At 35.8% G+C, this 23,622-nt stretch overlaps 1 protein-coding gene across 1 annotated transcript in view; it reads right to left on the bottom strand.

The window, feature by feature from the left end:
- Nucleotides 1–1,085: 1,085 nt before the first annotated feature.
- LOC126001626 (protein unc-13 homolog C-like) overlaps nucleotides 1,086–23,622 on the bottom strand; it is an 853,998-nt gene continuing 831,461 nt past the window's right edge. Inside the window, exon 2 of the mRNA XM_049768903.1 lies at nucleotides 1,086–4,164. Within this exon, the coding sequence (XP_049624860.1) occupies nucleotides 1,086–4,118 (3,033 nt within the window). The 5' untranslated portion in view covers nucleotides 4,119–4,164. The remainder of the gene's footprint in view (nucleotides 4,165–23,622) is intronic.

Genomic DNA, 23,622 nt, shown 5'->3' with positions numbered 1-23,622 from the left:
TTATCCCTGAGTCCAGAGTCAGAAATAAGCTCTGAGCACTACTGGATATGGCCCAAACATCAAACAAAAAAAACATACGATCTAAAATTGTTCACAGATTATCAAGTCAAGTTGTTAGATAAGATATTCTTGGAGAGATTTCCATTCTTTAGAAAAAAACTTCTTGACTGTAACCCCTAAACACTTATCATCAAAGAAGTTCTTGTGCCACACTCGGAATGGACTAGAATTTTGACTTTAATGCACTTTCTCCTCAGATATAACAGAGGTAGAAAAGAGGACTAGCCCCCTTTCTCCCCATAAAACTACCTTGGGTTGGCCCTGCATGCCTATAGTGCATATCTGAGATAAGAGTTGAGTTATTAGTAATCTAACTATAACATTTCCGCTTTCTTATAAAACATAGACTGGGTTCTAGAACACTCTAATTTAAATCACTTTCCTTGATAACAGATGCCTATAGTTGGGAATATATAACAAACATTATGCCTAATCATAACTTTTGTTCCACTGAGCATACAGATAGATGCTTTTTGCTTTCTTCCTTTGGTAGAGGGTACATCTGATTATGCTCAAAGCTTACTTACTCCTGGTTCTGTGCTCAGAAACACTCTTACTTACTTATATATTTATTTTTATTTTTTATTTATGCATTTATTTTGGCTTAGGAGCTATGCCCTGTAATGCTCAAGGGTTCTGCCTGGCTCTGCATTCAGAAACCACTCCTGACAGTATTGAAGATTAAAACTTGGTAGGTTTCATGCAAGACAAACTATATTATTCCATGTATTATCATTTAGGTTTACAAGGATCATTCTCTATGTGACTCAACAGCCCATATAATGCTGGGATTGAATCTGGGTCAGTTGCATGCAAGCCAAGCACATTACCCATGATATCTCTTCATTTTAAGGTTCATTTTTGCATAATCTACTTGAAACCCCTCTTATTTTATAAACCATCATACCCAACTTGTTGGGAGAGCTGTAAGAGTAAAACAAAAATGAACAGATATTTCCTAAAAATAAATCATTTCTGATAAGATTGTAAAGAAAATATGCTCTCTAAAGAGGTTTTACCAAATATTAAGGCACAATTACTTCATAATGTAGTATTGAAAAATGAGTACCTCCAGCCAGTATCTTTTCTTCCAATTCTGCCATTTGCTTCCTATAGGCTCTTAAAGCTGCTTCTTTGAAAGAGGGACGAATTCTTTTTGGCTTTGTGGTTTCCACTGGCTGTTCAGGGATGTTTTGGTTTTCATCTTCTTCTATTTCTATTTCATCTGATATTTCATTTAAGGGCTCTATTCCACCTTCACTCACCACATCATCTTCCTGCCCATCATAACCCTCATCTTGTGGAGTTTCATAAGGTGTTTCATATGAAGGGTGATCATATTCCTGTATTTGTTCATCTGTTTCAATGACACTAGTCCTGTTCTCTAGTTTAGCAAGGACTTGTTCCATTACTTCCACATAATCAGTTTCTTTATCAGCCAGTGGTTCACTATAGTCTTCCTCATCCTCTGCTTTGTAATAAAAGGGCTCTGTGTAGATGTCAGAGTCAAGGGTAGTGCTAGATTCGTTTGCAGTAGATTGGGATAATGTCCTAAATCTCCCCATTAAAGATGAACCACTGTCTTCATACCCACTGAGACTCTGTGTGCTTTTGTTCCACACAACTTCCAATGCTGACTTAGCCCTTTGGAGTGTAGAACCGAATTTTGGAAAGCTGAAAGATTTATCAGAAAGGTCAATGCTTAACCGGCTATGCCAAGATTTCGGTGGGGCACCCTCTGAATCATCACTTTGCACTTCACTTTGACTTCGATACATCATGGACAATTGATTCTTATTTGGGGACTGTTCTTTTTCATTAGCTTCAAGGTCATCATATTGACCAACCCATTCAACTTGCAGATCATTATCTAACCCAGGACATGGAGATGAATTGTCATCTTGGGTTAAATCATAGCTCTCAGTGTCATCCTGGAGGTCACTGGGGCACTTTCCTGAGTCTTCCAGCTCTTTATTGTAAACATCTAGTTGTTGATCTGACAAGCTATTTGTGTCAAAATCAAAAGTGTTCTGGGTGGATGAATCCAAACCTAAATCAGTTACTTGTTCTTCTTGGTTCCATTCCTTCCATGGAGAGAGGTCTTCCTGTAAAGAAATCTGAGAATCACTGCAATGACTCTGGTTTCCCGAGGCACATACCAGGTCATTACTCATTCCACTATCAACAGTTTCAGTATTCTCAATTTCGCTCTGCCCTGGAACACTCTGAACAGCCACATTTAAAGGCTGATTCTGGGTACCCCCAGACAAGGCAGGAATATCTTCCTGTTTTCTCTGCCAAAGTCCCCGGTCTGATGACGACAGGAGAGAGCTTCCATTAGATCTAGTAAAAAATTGATTTTCTGAAAAATCTTCTGAGTAAGATTGGCACAACTTCGAAAAATCTGATTCAGAGCGACTAAGTTTAGAAGTGAAAAAGTCACTCTGCGAATGCCAGAGTGTTGTTGCGTCTGTATAATGGGTCGTGGTTTGCTTGTCCAAGCTACTAGAATCTGGTGATTGTGAGGCCATTTTATAATAGTTTGATTTACTTGAACTTTTGCTGCTGTTAGTGGTTTTATTTTTGGATCTACTATTGTGTGATTTTGAGCTTGACTTGGAAGAACTTCCCTTTGGAGGACACTCAGACTTGGAAAGCATAGCATAGCTGTTTCTATTGAGGTCTGATTCCAATTCTCCATCACTATCATTTGGTAGACACCAATTATTCTTCTTGATTTTGGGTTCCGGAGTAGACAGCTTCATATCCATGCTTTCATATGTCTGGGAGGATGGTATCACTCTTTCTTTTCGTTCTCTGATATCGTGAGTAAGAATATCTGTAGAGATTCCAATGCCTGTTCCTTTAAGTTTATAAGATTTCTTTAAAACTGAATCCCTTTGTTGAGGAGTTTCAAAGTACACCAGGATGGGCCGAGGCTTTGCATTTGGACAGTCCCTTTGCTGTCCTATCCTCTGGGCAAATTCAATTTTAATAGAATTTGATGTATCTGAAAAGCCCAGTTTATCTATTAGAATTTGATACACCACACTTTCAACATGTTCAAATCTTTGCTCCGGCACATTTAAAAATCTTAAGCTTGCCTTGCTACCCATATGACCTAAGTATTTGATATAATCATGGATATCTCTAGTCTCTCTTCGAGACTGGACAAACCCTGTACGTAATTGTTCGATCTCACTCTGTACAACCTCCACACTGCTCGAGATCTCATCAATGGAATGCTTGAGAGCATTCACATGCCCTCGCAGTTCAGATAGTTCTGTTTCGATTTGACTTATTCCCTGAAGTTCCTTAAAGATCATTTCCATGACATCATGTGTTTGGCTAATGCAGCCAGATGAACTGAACCCTGGCTCCAGGGTATTAGTCTTGGGGTGACGGGCAGTTCTGTCCAAAGATTTGCTTCTGATTCCCCAGGTTTTCTTCACTGTGCTCAACTCTGAATCTGAGGAGACACACTCTTGACTCTTCTTCCATTTTCTCAGCTTGCGTAAAGCTCCGAGTTTCAAACTATGGAGAGTACGTTCCCCATCAGAACTGCCCTCAGATGGAGCCAGGCTGCTGGAACTTTTTCTGTTGCGTCGGACAGGCATCATGTGTGTGGACTGTGCCTGCTTTTCCGTAGTACTCTTTAGTTCATTTAGTGATTCTGAATAGGAACTCTCAATAGAAGATAAGTCTTGAAGTTGGTCCTCATTATCACTGTTGGTTACGTTAATACTCTTTTGCAGGCCATTGGCAATAGCTACTCGATAACTGAATGTTGGTGAAAGGGAAAATTCTTTATTAGCTTCCACTTCCTTAGTAGAAAAGTTGTAAGTGGATGAACACTTGGTAATTTTCTTGACAGTGCTTTTCAAGGTATTAGAAAACTTGGGAGGTTTGGATTGACCTTGCAAAGAAAAGTCATGCTCCTTTGGCTGTTGATGACGCTGCTTTTTCTTTGTTGTATTGCCCAATTTCTTTGTAAACATTCCTTTGCAAAGTTTATGTAAATAAGGTAAAATCAAGCTCTTGAAAAAATTAGCCACCATCGAGAGCAATTAGTGCAAGCTTTTCTACCCCAAAGAAGTAAACAAGGTTTCAGAAAGAAAGTCTGTAAATCCAAGGCAAGCATCACTGTTCAGATGTTCTGTGAATCGCTGAAGATAGAAATGAAGGCAGCAGTGGCTCTGCCACAGTGTAGATGGCCCAGGAGAAAGAGAAGCACATCTTCACTAATGAAATATCTTCCTTCTTTCTCATGATTCATTTCCACATAATTTCAGGAAGTGTCTGAAAGATGAAATATGAAAATTTGTATCAACATTTAATTATAGTTTTATAAAATTTCTAACATTTTCCAAGAATATCCAAGATACAGAATGCATGAAAATTGTAAGAGAAACAGAAAATGATCTGAATTTCCAATTGTTTTGAAAATACTTTTAAACAATTAAAGAAGGTACCTGTGCTTCTTGGACGTGTGTACATGGTACCCACATGCACATGTGACCCACATCTTTCTACAGAATTGTGTGTGTTTCCCTACTTTTATGTTGCGTTGTGTGTAGGGCTCCTTCAGACTTTTGAGAAGTCTGTGTTCTCTCTTGAGCATGTTACTCTCTTCCTTTCTTCTCCTCTCCCTCCCCTTCCTCAGTACTTCAAATAAAACCTGGCTTTACTTCTAAAAATAACTTAAAAATAAAATGAAACAATTAAAAAATAACTATCAAAACTACATCTAAATTAAATTTTTAATTAAAATTCTAATTAAGATGTGTTATTTTCCTACAATTACATATTGGTGGATACAACTGAATAGATATCAAGATGAAATAATTTTTTAGAAAATAACATGCTTTAAATGATGGGTGAATTTAATGAGGTATATTAGTTGCATAATATTACTATTTCCACTTTTGAAGCTTTATTTATTTCCTAAAATTTTATTTAATTTTGTTTTTTGTTTATTTGTTTGTTTTGTTTTTTGGGTCACACCCAGCAGGAGGGGTTACTCCTGGCTGTACGCTCAGAAATCGCTCCTGGCAGACTCAGGGGACCATATGGGATGCCAGGATTCGAGCCATTGATCTTCTGAATGCAAGGGAAAAACCTTACCTCCATGCTCTCTCCAGCCCCTTATTTAATTTTGAACATGACATATCTAATGATTGAGGAATGTGAGAATGCCTCTTTTTGTTTTTGTTCATTTGGTTTGTGCCAAGCCTAGGGGTGCTAAGGATTACTCTGGTTCTGGACTGAGAGATCACTCCTGAGTTAGCTTGAGGAAACTTATGTGGTAATAGGCATCGTACAAGAATAAGTAAGCTGTGTACAAGACAAGTGCCTTAACTACTGTACACTTAAGAATTTCTTAGTGATCAGAGCAATAAAGGCAAAACAAAACAAGACAAATATTTCACATAATCTGGTAAATGCTAAAATGATTTATTTTTTTCATCCCCAAATGGGACATATGAACTTTAAAAAAGATCGTTATTTCAAGTTATATTTTGTGACAGTAATAAAAATGCAATAGAAAACTTGGGTTACTGATCCTACAATAATTGTACTCCACTTTAGGGTGTGACCTGATGATAGTATATTGGATTATTCCTTACTTGGAATTCTGCTCCCACCATAGGGTGGTACCTGATTCTTGTCAATAAAAGCAAGGTTCTGAGGAAGTCAGGGCCTCAGTCTTTGTTCTTCTTCCACTGAGCTGCACTCCATTTTAAGAGCAGAAAGCTTTTGTAGTTTGAATTCCTTGCTTGAGCATTGGATTTTCTGAACCAATTCTTGTACCTTTTCACTGTGTGAATTATTTCCTGTGGTTATCTACAACTGGAACTGTTCCCCCTGATCTTATCGGACAGGGGAATGGGAACTGCCTTTTCTGTTTGGGAGCCTGGTGGGAAACAAACCTTAACCAATTTCCTAGACTATGTGACACCTCAGAAAAATATATCTTAAAATACATCCGATGTTAAGAGAGAATGACTTGAAACAGAGGAGTCAATATAAACTTTACCTACCATAATATTAGGGAGATGAAAATAAACCCATATCCAGAGGCACAGTGACTAGAAAAAGGGTACCAAATTACAAAGAAGAAATTATGTCACAAATAAAGTGTGCCTACAGAGAATCAAGAATTGCTTGAATATAATTCAGACTACAATCTGTTGTTTTATAATGCAAGTGGACATACAACTGAATAATCCTTATGATCATCTATTTTGAAATAAAGGAGAAAGGAAGAGAAAAGAAAGGATAAAAAAGAAAAATAGAAGAAAATTTACAGTACTTTTCTGGTTCATTCATGCCATGCTTGCATAAAGGAAGTTATTTAAACAAAAAAAATTTGGATTGTATTTAATGATTTTTATCTCTGAAATTAAATTAAAAATACTTGTAGTTACTTGATCACATATATATATATATATACATAATCTAATTCTTTAAAAACTACATAAAAACTGTATATAGTTTTAGGAAACCAAAGACTATAACTTCCTCCTCTGGGAAATCTACTAATTTAGCTTCATTCAGGCTCTTTGAATACTTCCAAAACTTGTGGCCAAAAGCCAAACTTCACTAGGAATAAAACAGTTTAAAAAAAAGATGGAAGGGAGAAACAATTGACTCTGAAGAAATTTATGTCTTCTGGGTTTATAAGCTGACAGAACCTAATTCTTCTTGTCTAAAACAATTTGTTATCTATTCACTATTACAAGTCATGCCATATTTCCACCTAATAAATATAGCAAGAATGTGACTCCTAAATTAAAGTTAAAAATATTTATTGTATTCTTTGTATGCCATTAATAGGAAGAAAAGACATTCATTATTTAAATAGGTGTAAGGTATGTAATTTTTTCATCTAACTTTAATATTCTATTTAAGCCAATATTTTAGTTCTCCTAATCCTAGGAACCAATGCTCATTAAATATTTTTTCCAACAGAAGCACCAATGCTAATGATCTTTCTGAAGTTATAAAATTAGAAAAGTTATAAAATTATGCATAGACCATCTGAACTAGATTTCTAGGCTATAACTATTTAGGCAATAATTATTGGCAAATTTCTGAACAGGAAAATTCTATATTAATTAAAGGGCTGACTTACAACACACAAACCCAAGGGCATGCATAAACTGCTTATGTACATAATTACATGCTCTCTATCCAACCATATGGAATAATGAGTTTTCTGAGGGCCCTGTGGTCTTTCATACCCCAGCAACTTTACTGTTTTCGCTATCAAAAGTATTTTTCAGTTCTAGTCCTCCTTCTCCATAAAAAAAATGTTTAAATTCCCAAATAATTTATCTCAACTTTACATGTCTAAAAAAATCATCTCATCACAAAACTGTCCTAGTTGTCCATAAGCAGAGTTAATGGCTTTCAAATATAAGCTATTTAACTTACCAATTTAGACAAACAACCACAATAGGGAAGGAAGCTGGTATTTAATAAACTCCTGCTGTGTCATATAAAATCAAACCATACTAATTAGTTCTCATTGATACTTCCTGAAAAGGCATTATTACATTCATTTCATATATAAGACATAAATAAGGTAAAATAGATTTTAAGAGAGATGATAAGACCTGCACAGTGGTTTGGACATCTTCCTTTCTACTCAAGGGCTCTAGGCAAAGCTTTATAAAATAAATCTGTGGCCAGAGGGGGAAAAATACAGGGGTGATAGCATTTTCCTTGCATAAGGGGTCCCTTGAGTACTGCCAGGAGTGATCCTTGTGTTCAGAGCCAGGAGAAAGCCCTAAACATGATCTTGCGTAGTCTCATATTACTTTTGATAATAAAGTTTGGGATCATTGGCATGATGTAAGGAAAGTAAGTGGCGGAAGATGTTACCCTGCTGTTGTTATTTTGTCTTTTTTGTTTGTTTTGTTTTGTTTTTACCATACCTGGTGATGCAGAGGGATTAATACTAGCTCTGTGCTCAGGAATCACTTTAGTGGGCTCAGGATAAACCTGGGTTGGTTCCATGCAAGGCACGTGCCATATCAACTTTACTACTACTTTGGCCCAAATGGTGGAATGGCTTGGGAACTTTGGTAATGGTGAAGATGCTCTGCCTTAACCATAAAAGTTAACACTATTGTTATAAATTACCTAAAATAAATTTTAAAATTTAATTGAAAAAATAAACTTATAAAAAACATTTAAAGCTTTCTGAAACTGGAATAGATACCCACTTCTTTTTAAATTTTATTTAATGGTTTATTCTTACACTAATATTTTTTCTTTTTAATTTTTATTTTGACCAAAGTGGATTACACATCTTTCACATTGATTTTTTACCTCTTCTTCTCTTACCCAAACAAAAATATTAATTAAATTCAAACTCATTAAAGCAGCTAGAGTGCTTGAATTCTTTATTTGAGAAATTGGATTCTAGGTTCAAGTTAGATAATACGTCAGTGTAGAAGTCTCCCAATTGGCACAGCAGGTTTTTCCATCAGTGCCCCAAGTGCATTTTAACATAGTGCATACATATACAAACTCTGAGGAACACACACCTTTAGTTTACTGATCACAGTGGGTCCTATAGCAACGTGATGCAATAGTATCCTGCGTTTTGGCAACTATTTTATCTAAGGAATAAATAAGTTACCAATGACATAAATAATATGATGATGGTTTCTCAATGCATCCCTTAAGATCTCAGTGATAATTATATCCTATAGGTTAGGGACTTTACAGAAGTAGTTCAAAATGCCAAACACAGGATTCCAAATTAGATTGAAAGAATGTATGTACAACTATAGACTAAACAACTGTTATACTAAGCAACAATTGAATTGTCAACTAAGATATAAATGGGGGGTTCACACGAACAGTAAGCTCAGGGCTTTTGGATATACAGTCAAAAATCACTCCTGGAGGCATTCAAAGCACCATATTTGTGATGCTGGGTTTAAACTCACATTGACCTCATGCAAGGCAAGTTCCTTAAATATCTCTCTCCAACACCCTTTTTTCCTGTGCTATATCTCTTGTGTTTTCATCTCCAGTACCCCCCAATATGTCATTTAAAAGAACTATGTGGTAGTTATGATGTATGCACATTCTCCTTTACAAATACTAATTTAAACAAGCAAAATAACTATAGAGATTATCAGAATATTTAAAGAAAACTAAAAAGGAAAAGAAAATTTATATCCAATTCTTGAATCTCAGCTAATAATAAAATACATAATTCACTGATGCAAACAGAGAACAGATCTCTGTGAGATTTACTCTTCCACATCATGACAAATAGACTAATTGCCATACTCCTTTACAAAGGTCATACTTAAATACCCATGACCAGAAAAAAAGGTAATGAATGTACAAACAATTTGAGAACTTTAAGACATCAGTATGAGTTAGCACTGATAATAAGTTAGCTAAAGACAATTACATTGTAGAGAAGAGGTATATAAGATCAGCTACTAAACTGAGTCTTCACTCAGAACTCTCAGATGGTCCACTGGTCTAGAGAATTATATAGAGACAATTTCTTCATCTTCCAAGTCTATATTTAAATAAAATACACACATAGTTAACTAAACCTTGACAATTGTTTCTTGTTCCATGGTATAAGATATATCCCAATGAGATAAGTCAAGAAATGTGCAATGGAATACATCAAGATTGTAAATAAAATTTATGTGTGTATACATAACTTTGATGGGAGTTCTGTCCTTTGAATTTTATTTTATTTACTAGCATGTAAATTTTATTTTCTTTTTATTATTAAAAACATAAATATATATTTTCATTGAAAAATATCTCTTAAAGATAGTTAAGGGGGAATCTAAATATAATGTATATATGGAATATCAGTCTCTGAGCATCAAAAGATGTAGGTAGTCCATTAAAGTGAAATACTGCAGCACAGTTCCAATTCATCAAGACACTTTTAGTCAAAAATGCTCTCAGTGAATATATTTGGGGTAGGTTACCTGATGATCCACTTGTGTAGTAAGAGAAATATTCCGCAGCAAAAATATATGTGGACTCATGAGTGATAGCAACTCCATAGATTAATTTCTCAGGAACCTATAAAGTTGTGGGAAAAAAATACATAACAGTGAGATCTAGGGAGGCAGGATGTGATAAAATCTAAACGAAATGCTTAAGTGTGACTTTCATTTGTCATATGCTGAGGGCCACCCAAGAGAATATAACTTCAAAGTTACAATAAATAACCAAAGAAATAGAATGAATTGATTAATTGTGTTTGAGATGAAGATTATGTATGGTCTCAGAAACATAATATCAAGACTGACATATGCTAAATAAATAACCATTATCAAATAACAGCATGAGCAGACACATATTTTTTCAAAAAGAGCTACTAGCTAGTTAGTAGCAACCGTTTGCAGTGAAAATTCCTCTTTGAAATTGGCAATATTTCTTTTTAATTAATTACATATATAAATATGTGTTCCCCATCCAACCAAAGGATAAATTCACAGTAGTGGGTAGACACCAATAGGGTAATAGCCATGGATATTGCTCGTTCTATGACATAAGACAAAATCCAGATGCTTTGAAGCAGATAAAAATTTGTAAACAATCTTTGAGGCATTTGAATAATTGCCTTATAAATGATATTCTAACAGGATGGTGTCATACTTCAAAAGAAAATATACACTCTGAATATGTGACAACCACCTGGCATTATATTCCCAGCAGAGATAACACAATGAAATGGTAAAATGATAATTAAAAATAAATATCCCTCTCAATGTGCTATTTCATAGTATTTGTACTTCTTGCAACTTCACCTATATAGATACCCTGCAATTATAAAGTGCCTAAAGCAGTATTGGTTCTACTATATATATATATATATATATATATATATATATATATATATATATATATATATATATATATATATTCTATATATTCTACTAGAATATATAGTGAAAGTTCCCAAAATTTAAGTTTTGGGTATTTTTTGTTTGTTTGTTTGTTTTTGGGCCACACCTGGTGACTTTTAGGGATTACTCCTGCCTATGCATTCAGAAAACTGCCCCTGGCTTGGGGGACCATATGATGGGCACCAGGGATCTAACTGAGGTCCGTACTGGGTCAGCCACATGCAAGACAAATGCCCTACCACTGTGCTATACCCTGGCCCCTGAAATGTTAAGATTTTTTGTTTGTTTGTTTTTGAGTCACACCCGCTTGGCACTCAGGGGTTACTCCTGGCTATGCACTGAGAAATCACCCCTGGCCTGGGAGGACCTTATGTGACCCTGGATCGAACCCAGGATCTGTCCCAGGCTAGCGCTTGCAAAGCAGACGCCTTACCTCTAGCGCCACCTCTTCAGCCCTGATGTTAAGATATTTTTACTGCCTAGATTCTTTATATTTATGATGAAGAAACATTCTAATACTAAGAAGAATGTAGAGCTGATATTGTACTCAAATAACAAAAAGCAATGTTTGTCACCCAGATAAGCTACTGAAATTATTCAGAAAATCTTCATAGGACTCTATGTCCAGTTTGAAGGCAAATGGGTAAGAATGGCAAAATGACCAAAAGGTTAGATCCCTTCAAGAGAATAATCTGGATACCCCATCAGGCAAAACATCCTGACAAGCAAAGATAAAGTTATCTACAATTGGAGGAATAAAAAGGAAATGACAGTTGTGGTCTAGGGAACAGTAGAAATTAGAGACTCCTGCTCACAGCAATAACCTTTATGTTAAAGTTCCCAGGGAAAGAAATAAGGCAGTTAAGACTAGATGGTATTAGTTTATCATATAAAGCAAGCAGGTTTGAGTTGCAAGTGGACAAGACTGTAATGAATTCCATAGTGTGATACTTCGGGGATCAAGTCATAGTTGACTTCTCTCTATATGGATAGACACATAGATGCTTTTCAGCCAAAAGTTATTTTGACTCCTGGATGGACACACATCCCCTGTTTTTCCTTACTTCTGACTACGCCCTGGTTTTCATCTTCAGGTCATGAGAGGCTAGATATAGGTCAATAAAATACATTTATGTTCATGTATTTCACAGAAACAGTTCTGGGTAAGAAAGTAAAATACAAGTTGTCATTTAATATTTTTTCATTCTGTCCCAAGCACAATATGTGTGACTACTCTGATCTTTTCTGCTTATCCCATAACTCCCAGGAACGAATCTAATGTTAACAACTGACACTGAATAATTTATATATCTTTTTTGGGATTTTTTAAAAAAATGTTTAAGTTGCTATATTTTAAAACTGTTTGAGTTGTAGTTTTAAAAACAATATCTAGAAGGGAAGATAAGTCCCCTCACCATATAAAAATTTCATAGCTCTGAAATCGTTGAAATAAGCAAAAACTATTTGCTGCCCTGACCACACTTAAATCCTCTTTTAACTATTTATTCATTCCCTACATATTTAAACCTTACTAGACATAAAACTTTAAGTCCTTGTTTTTTTAATCAATTTTGAAAAATAATTTTTCATGGTAAAATATTCTTGACTAGTTTGTGTCTTCTGGTTAAGTGAATATGTTTATCCTGTCCTCTTCCCTGGTCTATAGGGACTCAGTTGAGAATTCTGATAAAAGATGAAGTGTATTTCTAAGTTTTATTTTATTTTAAGGGGCCTTCCAAGCTTTATTAAGGGGTTTTAGAAGCTAGTCCTAGTAATACTCAGCCATCTGGGCCTAATTACTCAATCTTAGATGTCAAAGACATGGGGTCTTCAGTGCCTAGGATGGACAGGTTTATGATGGATATAATTCAGGTGTCTCTAGAGCTACCTGAAGGTGCCCTTAGGATTCAAAGCCAGATAAGGCTTATGCAAAGTATTCACTCATAAGTCCTGTACTTATTTTTTAATAATAACATTCAATAATTTGTCTTTATTGTTGACTTTTGGTAATTTTGCAATAATATGTATTGGTATATTTGATTTTGCAATAAAGAATTTGAGTAAGGTAAGTTCTTTGCTTAGATATTGAGTTCTCAGCTATTATTTATTTGAATATAATTTCTATTATTTCTCTTTATTCATTTTAAATGCCTTTTATCTTTTACTTACTCATATAATGAAATAGAATATTTCACAAAAAGGTTTCTTTCCTTTTTCTTATTATTCTTCTCTTTCTCTTCTTCTATTCAAATCACCACTATAGTTTTATATTTAATACCTATTCTTTTATTGTTTTTTTCTTTTGGATTTTGGGCCTGGTGGCACTCAGGAATTACTCCCTGCTCAGTGCTCAGAAAATTGTTCCTGGCAAGGTTTGGGGTCCATGTGTGATGCCAGAGACTGAACCCAAGTCTGTCCATGGTCAGCTGCATACAAGGCAAATGCCCTGTCTGCTGTATTCATGCGGTGGCCCTCATTTTCTTTTAAATAGGCTTCATGTTATGTTCAAATGTGATATTGCAATTCATTCACTCTTTGATATTCTTGAAAATTTTCACTTATTTTTATGACAAACTCCTTTTGCTTCAGAGGTATGTGTGTGTGTGTGTGTGTGTGTGTGTGTGTGTATGTGTGTGTGTTTTGGACCTGCTTCACTGTGATGCTGTGATTGAGATTCTCTAACAACCCTAATTAAGTCATATTATAATGCCTCATAAATTCTTTTTTCTTTTATTTCTGCCAATTACATGATAGTTTGTCCACTGGAGACGATTTTTCTTTAAGGAATTCCATGTTATTTTTACAGTTGCTGAATTTTTCTGGAAATATATTGGGCTTGCTTCTTTTGTATTCCTGATTTACTGAATTCTTGTATTACTGTGACTTTAGTTTTAGACTTCTTTATTTATAATGTAGTAGTAAATGGGAAGAAGATGAGGAGACAAGAAATGGAGACAGAGATAGGTATATTTGCTACTTTTAATAATGAAGAAGTAGAAAGAGTTTTAGAGATGCAGACCAAGGATCTTCCTTTGCTTCCATGACCACATCACCCTATTTACAAAAACTTACACTTTGTGGGGAACACACCCAGCTGTGCTCAGGGAGTAATCCAAGCAGTGTTTAGGGAACCATAGTCTGCCTGCAATAAAAGTACCCAACCTGCTGTAATATTTACCTGCCTTAGATGTACAGGATCTCTTAACTCTTAACTCCCTGAAAGGCCCTCCCTGCCCTCAACTGATTTTGCTGACGCTTAGCTGAAGTACCAGGATTCAATAAGGAGGCTTGATTCTGCCAGAGTTTCTGTCTGATAGCAGCACAGTCTTTAACCCCATCAGAAGGTATGCTGAAAATAGGGACTGAAGTGAAGTCCATTTTCTGGTCTCCCCTGCAATTCAACTATTCAGATTGCTGGTGCAATTTTTCTCCCCACAAATCCCTTCCCTGGTACCAACTCACTTTAATGATGCAGCCAACAACCTTCAGATAAACAGATACGTGGATCTCTAGGGAAACTGACTGTGACCTGGTAAGATTTAGGTGAATTATAGTAGCTTTCTGGCTGTGACTTTCAGGTTTTCTGGAGTTTATCATACTATTATGCAAGTCTTTCTAAGTCTCTCAGAATCACATTTAATTTCAAAATCAATATCCAGCATAGTTATCTATAAAATCGTTTTTATTAATGATTCTCTTCTATTTTTATCTCTGTATTCCTTATCAGTTTAGTATTTCAGACCAAAAATAATAGAGTATTATACATATACATGCATTTATATATACATATGTATATATACATGTATGCACATATACATATTAAGCAGAGCACTACAGGAGTGATCCCTTAGCACAGATTAGGAGCAAGCCCTGAGAGAATAGATAACCTGGTGTGGCACAAGAAGGAAAGAGAGAGAGAGAGAGAGAGAGAGAGAGAGAGAGAGAGAGAGAGAGAGAACACCCTTCTAGCACTAAAAATCCAAAACAAACTAAATGGTAAGGGAGAAAGGCATATCTATCTGCAATGCAAGCCCCTTTGGCCTCTGCACAGGTAACCACATATGGAAACCTGACAAGTCTTGTCTGAATTTGAACTTGCTTTACTTCTGCAAGAACTGAGCTCAGCTCTGTAATTAACTCAAGAAGAATCCCCTGGACTCCAGTTGGTTAATAGTTGGTCTAATTAGGACAAGGGCACACCTGCTCAAAAGGCGAGTCGCACAACTCAGAAATGTAAAGGAGGAGATGTCTGGCCCTCAGGCAGTCTAAGGCAAATGGAGAGAACAAAATAAGCACAGGTCCCTTGATGTCTTGGCATTGCCAAAACATAGATGGTGTGGTCATCTTTTCACATGAAAGCTTGTTTCTCAGCTGTTGACTAAACTCTTACTCTTGTTCCACATTCTTCCATTGAGTCCTCAGGACCTACATACAAATTCCTAGAGTGACCTACACAAAAAAACCAATTAAGATCAACCTCTCAATATAATAAATGTAAAAAAAAGTACTGTCCTTCATGTACAGTGCTTATGTTTTTGTTTTCAAATAGTAAGGTGCTGTATTTGAATTGTTTTTCTGGGAAAAGAGATATGTTTGCTTAACAATAACACTTTCCAGAGTGAGAGCAATAGTAACATGGGTAAGTGTTTTGCTTTGCATGAGAAAGACCTGGGCTTGATCCCTGGTACCCCTTTGGTCCCCTAAGCATCATGAGGAGTAATCTCTGAGAGTAGAGCCAGGAGTAAACTATGAGCACCACTGAGTGTGATCTAAAACCAAACCAAACCAAAATAAAATAGTAATTTATTTTACCTCTTGTCAATGATCAATGACAAAATGATGTGCTAGGATCCACATCTGTCATTTTGCAATGGACTATTTCTCTCTATGCTCATTTCAATTTAAATTTGAAAGATCACTTCTACTACCTTTGAAATGAATAAAATCCTAATTATTGAGAATAGCACATCATTAACATAGTCATTTTTTGACTTTTTTAAACATTTAAGTAGGAAATAATATTTTATTTAAAAAATCTATCAGATAAAATAATTAGAAAATGTTAAATAAATATCAATATACTTGGTTACTGGAAAAGTGGTAGGGCATTTGCCTTGTATGCAGCCGACCCAGGATGAACCTGAGTTGGATTCCTGTATGGTCAATTGAGCCTGCCAGGTGTGATTTCTGAGTGCAGAGCCATAAGTAACCCCTGAGAATCACTGGGTGTGACCCAAAACAAAACAAAACAAATAAAATAAGAAATATCAAGCACTTTAGATCAAATATTGTAGAAAGTTCTAAGAAGACACCTAGATAACCTTCTATGCCATCATAATAAATATCATTCAATATTACAAGCATGACATGACAACTTATAAGTAGTATTATCAACTATAACTGTTTTATTTTACTTATCCTTACTCTAATGCTACTAGTAGGAGTTATATTCTTTTTTCACTAAAATTAGATTTTCCAATAAATGGGACTTTATAGTATTGATTTATTTAATTTCAGATTTCCTAAATTTATAGACATGCAATGACAAATATATTTGCATAAAATATTAATATGGGACTAGAAAGATAGTACCAGGGTAAGACCTTGCCTTGCATGTAGACAGTCCTGGTCCAATCCTCTTGCCATATAGTTTCCTAAGAACTTTCAGGAGTGATCTCTGAACATTGAGCAAGGAGTAAGAAACTCAGAACAGCCAGGTTTGGACCTAGTCCCTCTAACCTCCCTAAATAACGACATTAATATGTTTGATCTTTATAGTATATTTTTATTTGGTGTTAAGCAATATAGTAAATCAATGGACTTCAAGGAGTTTAAGAATACTATTCTCTAGGGATATCAGAATAAGATTGTGTTCATAATTGAAAAAATTAGATCATATAAACTGACAACTAAAAAGCAGGCTCTTCTGTGACACTACGCGACATATGCCTTTTCGTTGCTCTAGTAATTCATAAAGACTAACTATACATAGAACATTTATAATAAACAAAGTTAATTCATTATTGAAAATGTATTGCATTTTAATTCTTTTTACTCATGCTCACATTTACATTTGTAGACTTTACCTCATCCATGCAAACTCCAAAATATATTAGTGAAGAATTTTTTAAAAAGTTTTAGTGATGGCAGGAAGACATGATTACCATAATGAATACAAAATAAAATTTAGTGCCATATATTTTAGATGACAGAGTTAAAAACTTATTCATTCAAATGAGAAAAGGAATTATATTATATTGTATTAAATTATTTAGATTTCTTTATTTACATAGGCTAAAATTATATAGCAATCAATCATCACAAATTAACTTTTGATAATCCACTTACCATTCCTCTAAGTTTTGTTCTAACAATATATATGAAGTAAATTTGTTTTTAATTTACTTTTTTCTTTAATAATAATTTCTTTATTTAAGCACCATGGTTACAAACATGTTCATAGTTGGGTTTCAGTCACAAAATGCCAAGTAAATTTGTTATCCACCTTTTAAAGGGGGTGCCTGAGGGGTAAGAGGGAAACTGGGGACATCGGTGAAGGAATTGGTGGTATTGGTGTTAGAACAGTGTATGCCTGAAACAATTGTATTGTAAATAATGTCTAATCAAGATGTTTTAATAAAAATAAATTTAGAAAATAATGCGCTATTTTCAAAAACAGATGAAAAAAATTAAAAGATTATGTGTCCTTAGATCAAGAGACACATACTGTCTGCACATTAGTGTAGTTTAGTGTGCATTTTCCCATGTCAGGATAACAACTCATCTACAAATTAAAGCATGGGATATATACTTTTGTTTTACTCTGGAGAAGCCCATATTTTCTCTGGATCAAGTATTTTTATCTACCTCTCTAATTTTCTTACTTTATTTACCAAATAAAGTTATATTTTAAAAAATAACTAGTTTTTTGGGAGGGAGGGGAAAACCTAGATTTTTATCATTCTAATTAAATCTGACAAATGAAATCTGTGTCGAATCTCATGGACTTTTGAATTTAACTATATTCTAAATCATCTAATTTTTATGAAAGAAGTTTTATATTATAAGTATGAGTTACCAAAAATCTTGTGGCTAGGATCACAACCAACAGTGAAAAAAATTCATCAAGACTCATAGTGCTAGTTGTTAAAAAAAAAAAAGGGGTGGGGAGGCAGAGAGAATACATAGAGGAAGGGCATTTGCCTTGCATGCAGAAGAATGATGGTTTGAATCCCAGCATCCTATATAATCCCCCAAGCCTTCCAGGAGCAATTTCTGAACATAGAGCTAGGAGTAACCCCTTATTTTGAGACGATTTTCTTCTAATATAAATCCTTTTGAGTCTGTCTATAAAGCCACTATCTCTTACCCTTTTTTTTAATTGTGATTATTTCTGAATCCACTTAGGGCTAATTGTCATAAAGTCAGGTGTTAAAATTCGATAATGGGGACCCAAGTTTGATATGCTACACATAAAAACAGGAGAAAGATAGATCATATCCATGACTATCAGCATTAAAATTTAAGGAAAGTAAATATTTGCTGAAAAGAAATATGGGAAGCAGACCTCAGGAGGAAGCCTCGTTACTAAAGATGGAACTAAACAGTGTGAAGCCTGGAGCAGAAAGGGCTCCATTTTGTCAACCCAAAGTTTCCACTTAAAGCTAACAAGGCTTTTTCCATGTAAGGGCTAAGTTTCCATCTCAACAATATTGATAGATATCCCAAGGTTCTATAAAACAAAATATACTGGTAGCCCTAGATATAAGCCCTAAAAGGACATGATGAAACACCTGAGAAAAACCCTAGACAACAGCCAATCATTTATAAATCAAGACTTTTTTGCTTCTAGTCCTGTATAATCTGGCTTGTTGACCCCCCAAGGCACCTGCTGTAGGAGATGGCCCCCACTAGTCAGTTTTTAGCATGTAGACAGAATAAAGCTCTGCTTTGCTTTATTTCAATTGTGTGGTCTTATCCTTTGACTCTGGTAGTAGTATTTCATCTCAGAGCTCTCTTATTTTCTCATAGTTGCAGGGATTAGAATTTAGAGTCTCCAAAATCAAAGCATATATGTCATCATGGAACAACATCCTTGGAAGAGAAGAGAAACTTTTATTTTTATTTGTTATTAGCTGTTGTTACAGTGGGGAACATGCCCAGTGGTGCATCTGACATCAATATGTCAGACAGCTCAGTAACAGGGATTTAATCTTGGCTCCACCCTTTGAGCCACATTTTGGCCCATTAGAACTCCTGACATAAAACCATAAAGACAAATTCCACCAATGAACTGACATGAACTACGAATGGGTCATATTTCTAAAACTTAAAAAACACAATCAGAATCACTGACTACAACCGAAGTATTTCAAAATAATAGGTGTTAATGCCTTAAGCTTAATATATTTAAAGTAACCTCTCAGCTTTTCTGTCCACAGGCATTCTTGGATACAAAGGATGGACAACCTAAGATGGCATCTCAGAGCTAAGCCACAGGAGATGCGATACCCAGGTTGCGTTACAAAATTGTCTGGACAAAACTTTTTAACACACTCTTTATCTCTAGGGCATACCTTCTTTTAGGACCTGAAGCATGTGACCAGCCAGACCACTGAAGCAGCTACGGTGACCTGCAGACTTATACTACGGGGCCTACTCATCGAGCATATCCAAGCAAAATGACATCCCCCCTCTTTTCACCTCTCTTCTCACTACTCCCTCTTCCTTTTTTCCCCCCTATTTAATCTTATTTTCCCCTTTCTTCCTTTCTGCCCCTTCCAAATACTCTCCCCTATCCCCCTTCGAGGAATCCGACTACCCCTTCATCCCTCAATCCCATCCAGATTTTCCAATTTATTAAAACTCTTCACCCTCAGTTCTTAATCTAATAGGCATCAAGACTGACCTCCTACTCCAACGAACCAGTACCCAGCACCCAAGCAAAGGGACATCCACTCAAACCCACATCTCGTCCCTGGCAGGAAAAGACAACCAACACCCCTACTGACTCATGCTGTGTGGCTCTCCCTACCAACTTATCCTAATGTGGACTGTTGCTGGATACCGGACTTAGCCCTAAAAGGACTCCCAATGCAAGAACTTTACACAAGACCCCCCCCCTTAAATCTTTTGCCAATCTCAGGAAGGGCAGGGTGTGCGATGAAAAGGTGCCTGGGAACCCACACCCCACAAGAAAAATCTCAAAAGGCAATGGGGAAACCTATACTTCCATCATAAGTATAAGACCTGTATAACACTACCTCTTTATTTTTTATTTCATTTTACTTAAAATCATTTTTCACTATACATATGTGAGCAAATATATATTTTTCATTTATATTTTTATGTTTATTTGGGTGTGTGACTTGTTTCTCTGATCTTTTCACCCCCAAATGCACCAGCAATATGATGAAACACCATTTCTTCCTGCAAAGGCACACTAAAAAAGGGGAAATCCCACGTATATAAACAAGCTCTTATTTACTAGGGATAAGAACTCATACTTATTTACAATACAGGGGAGTCTCCCACCTTGAAAATATGTCATGTGGATCCATCTTAGACACCAGAAGATTATACACTGACCGTCCAGACTTGAATCCTGAACCCCAGACATAGAATTGACACAGTTCTTCACAACAGCTACAGGAACCAAAGCCCATCTGGGACATCCTGAATACTACTCGATCTCCAACATGAGCCAGTTCTAATATGATATCCTAACAACGAGGAAATTGGGAACAAATGGACATAAGAACAGGTTATCCTACCTTACCAACTAATGATAAAACAAAATCAGAAGACTTACCACACTATGGGCTGTGCAAAAGCCAAGAACGTGATCTACAGATGACCGGCTGATAGAACCATGACCGGGCAGTATGTATTCTGGGACCAACAAGAAAGCCATAGTCTAGGGTTTGGTCTACGTACTGCATAACAATCATGACCTCCAATTACAGAGTCCTGACTGAGGCAATTGCAACTGAACGGGTCTTCTGGAAACATAATTAAAGACGATATCCCAGGCTCCATCTGAGTTTCAGCGCAAGGGCCAAGACCACTAACCACAGAAGACAGATTAAAATGACATCGAGGAAACAAAACTTCTAAAATCACAAAGAAAGTTTTCATCATAAGTTCCACTCCTTGACCTGTGCACAGACTGAGACCTCTAGATTTAGAGGTCTGTTTTTAACATCCAGATTGGAGCAGAAGTCTTCCATAAGGCACAAAAACACCAAGGGGGGAGTAAATGAACATGAAAGGAGTCTATAGATAATCCCATGACAATATATTCCAAGGGTAAAGAAACCCTGTATCTCTTAGACCAAGGGGATTTCTGTTTCGGATGACCCCAATATTTACTGTGCCTATGCAGGGGGAGGGTGGAAAGGGACAAAAATCACTAAATAATCCTTCTTTTTTATATTAATTTTTTAAATTTTTTATTATTTTTATCTAGTTTTTGTCGATTTCTTTGTTTTGGGGTAGATATTGCAGTAGTTGTCCATTTTTTTAATTATATATTTACTTTTTCTTTCTTCTTTTCTCTTCTTCCTCTTTGCGCCTTGTCATATTTCCTATCTCAAGACCATGGCAACTATGTGGTGCATATTTTAATTACTGCAGTGCTCTCTGGATATCTTATTTGATTTCTCTTTTTGAACGGTTGTGGTGTTTCACCTTCTTCTTTTCCTCTTCGTCCCTCAAACCAAGAATGAGAGCCTCTAGAATGACTCTGCTCATAGTCGGGGTAGTCGATTTTTAACCCCATTATATTCCTTTCTCTTCCTCAAACAAAACCACATAACTTGAACTTTCTAGTCCTGCTTTCCAATTAGAGGGGGCAGTAATGGAGGCACCAAGACCAAACAGTTATAACACCACTAAGTAATAAACTAGACACAGAAGGAACCACGCATTCTAGCACCCCCTGGGGAGGAGAGTGGAGGATATGGGACGCAGGATGGGAGCGGTTGTGGGAGGACAATTCGGTGGTGGGAATTCCCCTGATTCAATGTCAATATGTACCTGGAATATTACTGTGAACAATATGTAAGCCACTATAATTAAAATAAAAAATATATTTTAAAAAATACAATCAGCATTCTCATGATTAACAGTCCATCCACCTATTCTGAAGTTATACTTCCCCTTTTCCTTAATTCTGATCATGATCTATATAAGGACAAACCACATCCTACTTTTCAACCGTAATGACTCCCAAAGTGAGAGCTCTGAACAATAATAATAAACCAGGGTCACTAGCCATATTCTAACTTTTCTTCTTGTGCTCAGAACCATTTTACAATCAGAGATTTTGAATTCATGAGAGGAACAGCAGCTGCTGGAATATTAAAAGGTTTAATTTGCTGCCTCATATACTACTATGAAAAATACATGTAAAAATATTGGAATCTCATGGCACTCAAGTTTTTTTTTTTTTAAGGTGCCCAGAGGCTGGGGTAATAACTCAAGGAGTGAAGTGTGCTCCTTGTCAACACTAAGCCCTATAACCATACCTCTAATGTTGTCCTAATGGCCCCCAGCAGCATTAGGCTGAACAGACCAATAAAAGAAACATTAATATAAGTGGCCTTGTCAGAATGGCCTACTAGAGGCTTACTATAACCCTTGGTAATACATGGAAGCTTACTTTTCACCATACCTCCAAAAACCGGGGTTGGAACTAGTGAGTGGGTAGGTGCTTTCCTTGCATTTTGCCAACCTGGATTTGATCTCTGGCACCACATATGGTTCTTAATCTCTCCTAGAAGTGATTGCTGAGCACAGAGCCCAGGGAAGTAAGCCCGGAACACTGCCTGTGTGGTCCAAAAACAAACAAAAGAAAACAACAGGATATCCAAAGTTACTCAAACTCATTCTAGATGTATTTGCCAAGGTTATTACTATATTAAGATTATAACAAAGGATTGACTCTTTCTGTCTGACCTTTTTTCCTACTTTGCTTACAATATCTGTCCTCCTATTATTATTTTCATCTAAGACTCAGTAATATCATAAAATAAATTAAGGGCTAAAAAGATAGTACAGGGGTGTTGCCTGGCATACCTCATACCTCTGGCACATAGAACCATACCTCTGAGCACAGAAACTAAAGTAGAATGTTGTGCAGCTGAAATAATTCTCCCAGAAATATAAAAATAAGCAAATTTATTGAGTACCCACTTTTATATAATATTTAATATGTAGGTTTGATTAATATAAACATAATTACAATTAATAATAATTAACATTATTATGAATATATTATTTGACTCAGCCATCATGAAAATCTTATGAAGCACTGCTTTCTGGGACCATTATTTTTCTGGTTGAGATATAAAAACTCTAAGAAACTCCCAAGGTTTTATACAGATGGGCTTAATGGTCTTACTGTCATGCTAGAATACTTTTAAATTATATGCAGCAATACCTAAACCAAAAAAGAAATCTCATGAGATGGGATATTAGGAGCTAACTAATTGTGCAGTAAGTTCATACTATGTAATTACATAAAATTTCAATATTTGCAAGCCACAGCTATGGAAGATGGTGAGGCTAGAAAGGTATTTTGGAGAATCTGATTGTAAAAGATGTATTTCCCTCATACATAATTTTTATTTTTATATTCAGTTTTATTTTT

The sequence above is a fragment of the Suncus etruscus genome, chromosome 2 (genome assembly GCF_024139225.1).
Source record: "Suncus etruscus isolate mSunEtr1 chromosome 2, mSunEtr1.pri.cur, whole genome shotgun sequence".
NCBI classification, from domain to species: Eukaryota; Metazoa; Chordata; class Mammalia; order Eulipotyphla; family Soricidae; genus Suncus; species Suncus etruscus.
This window is presented reverse-complemented; position numbering and strand designations above follow the sequence as displayed.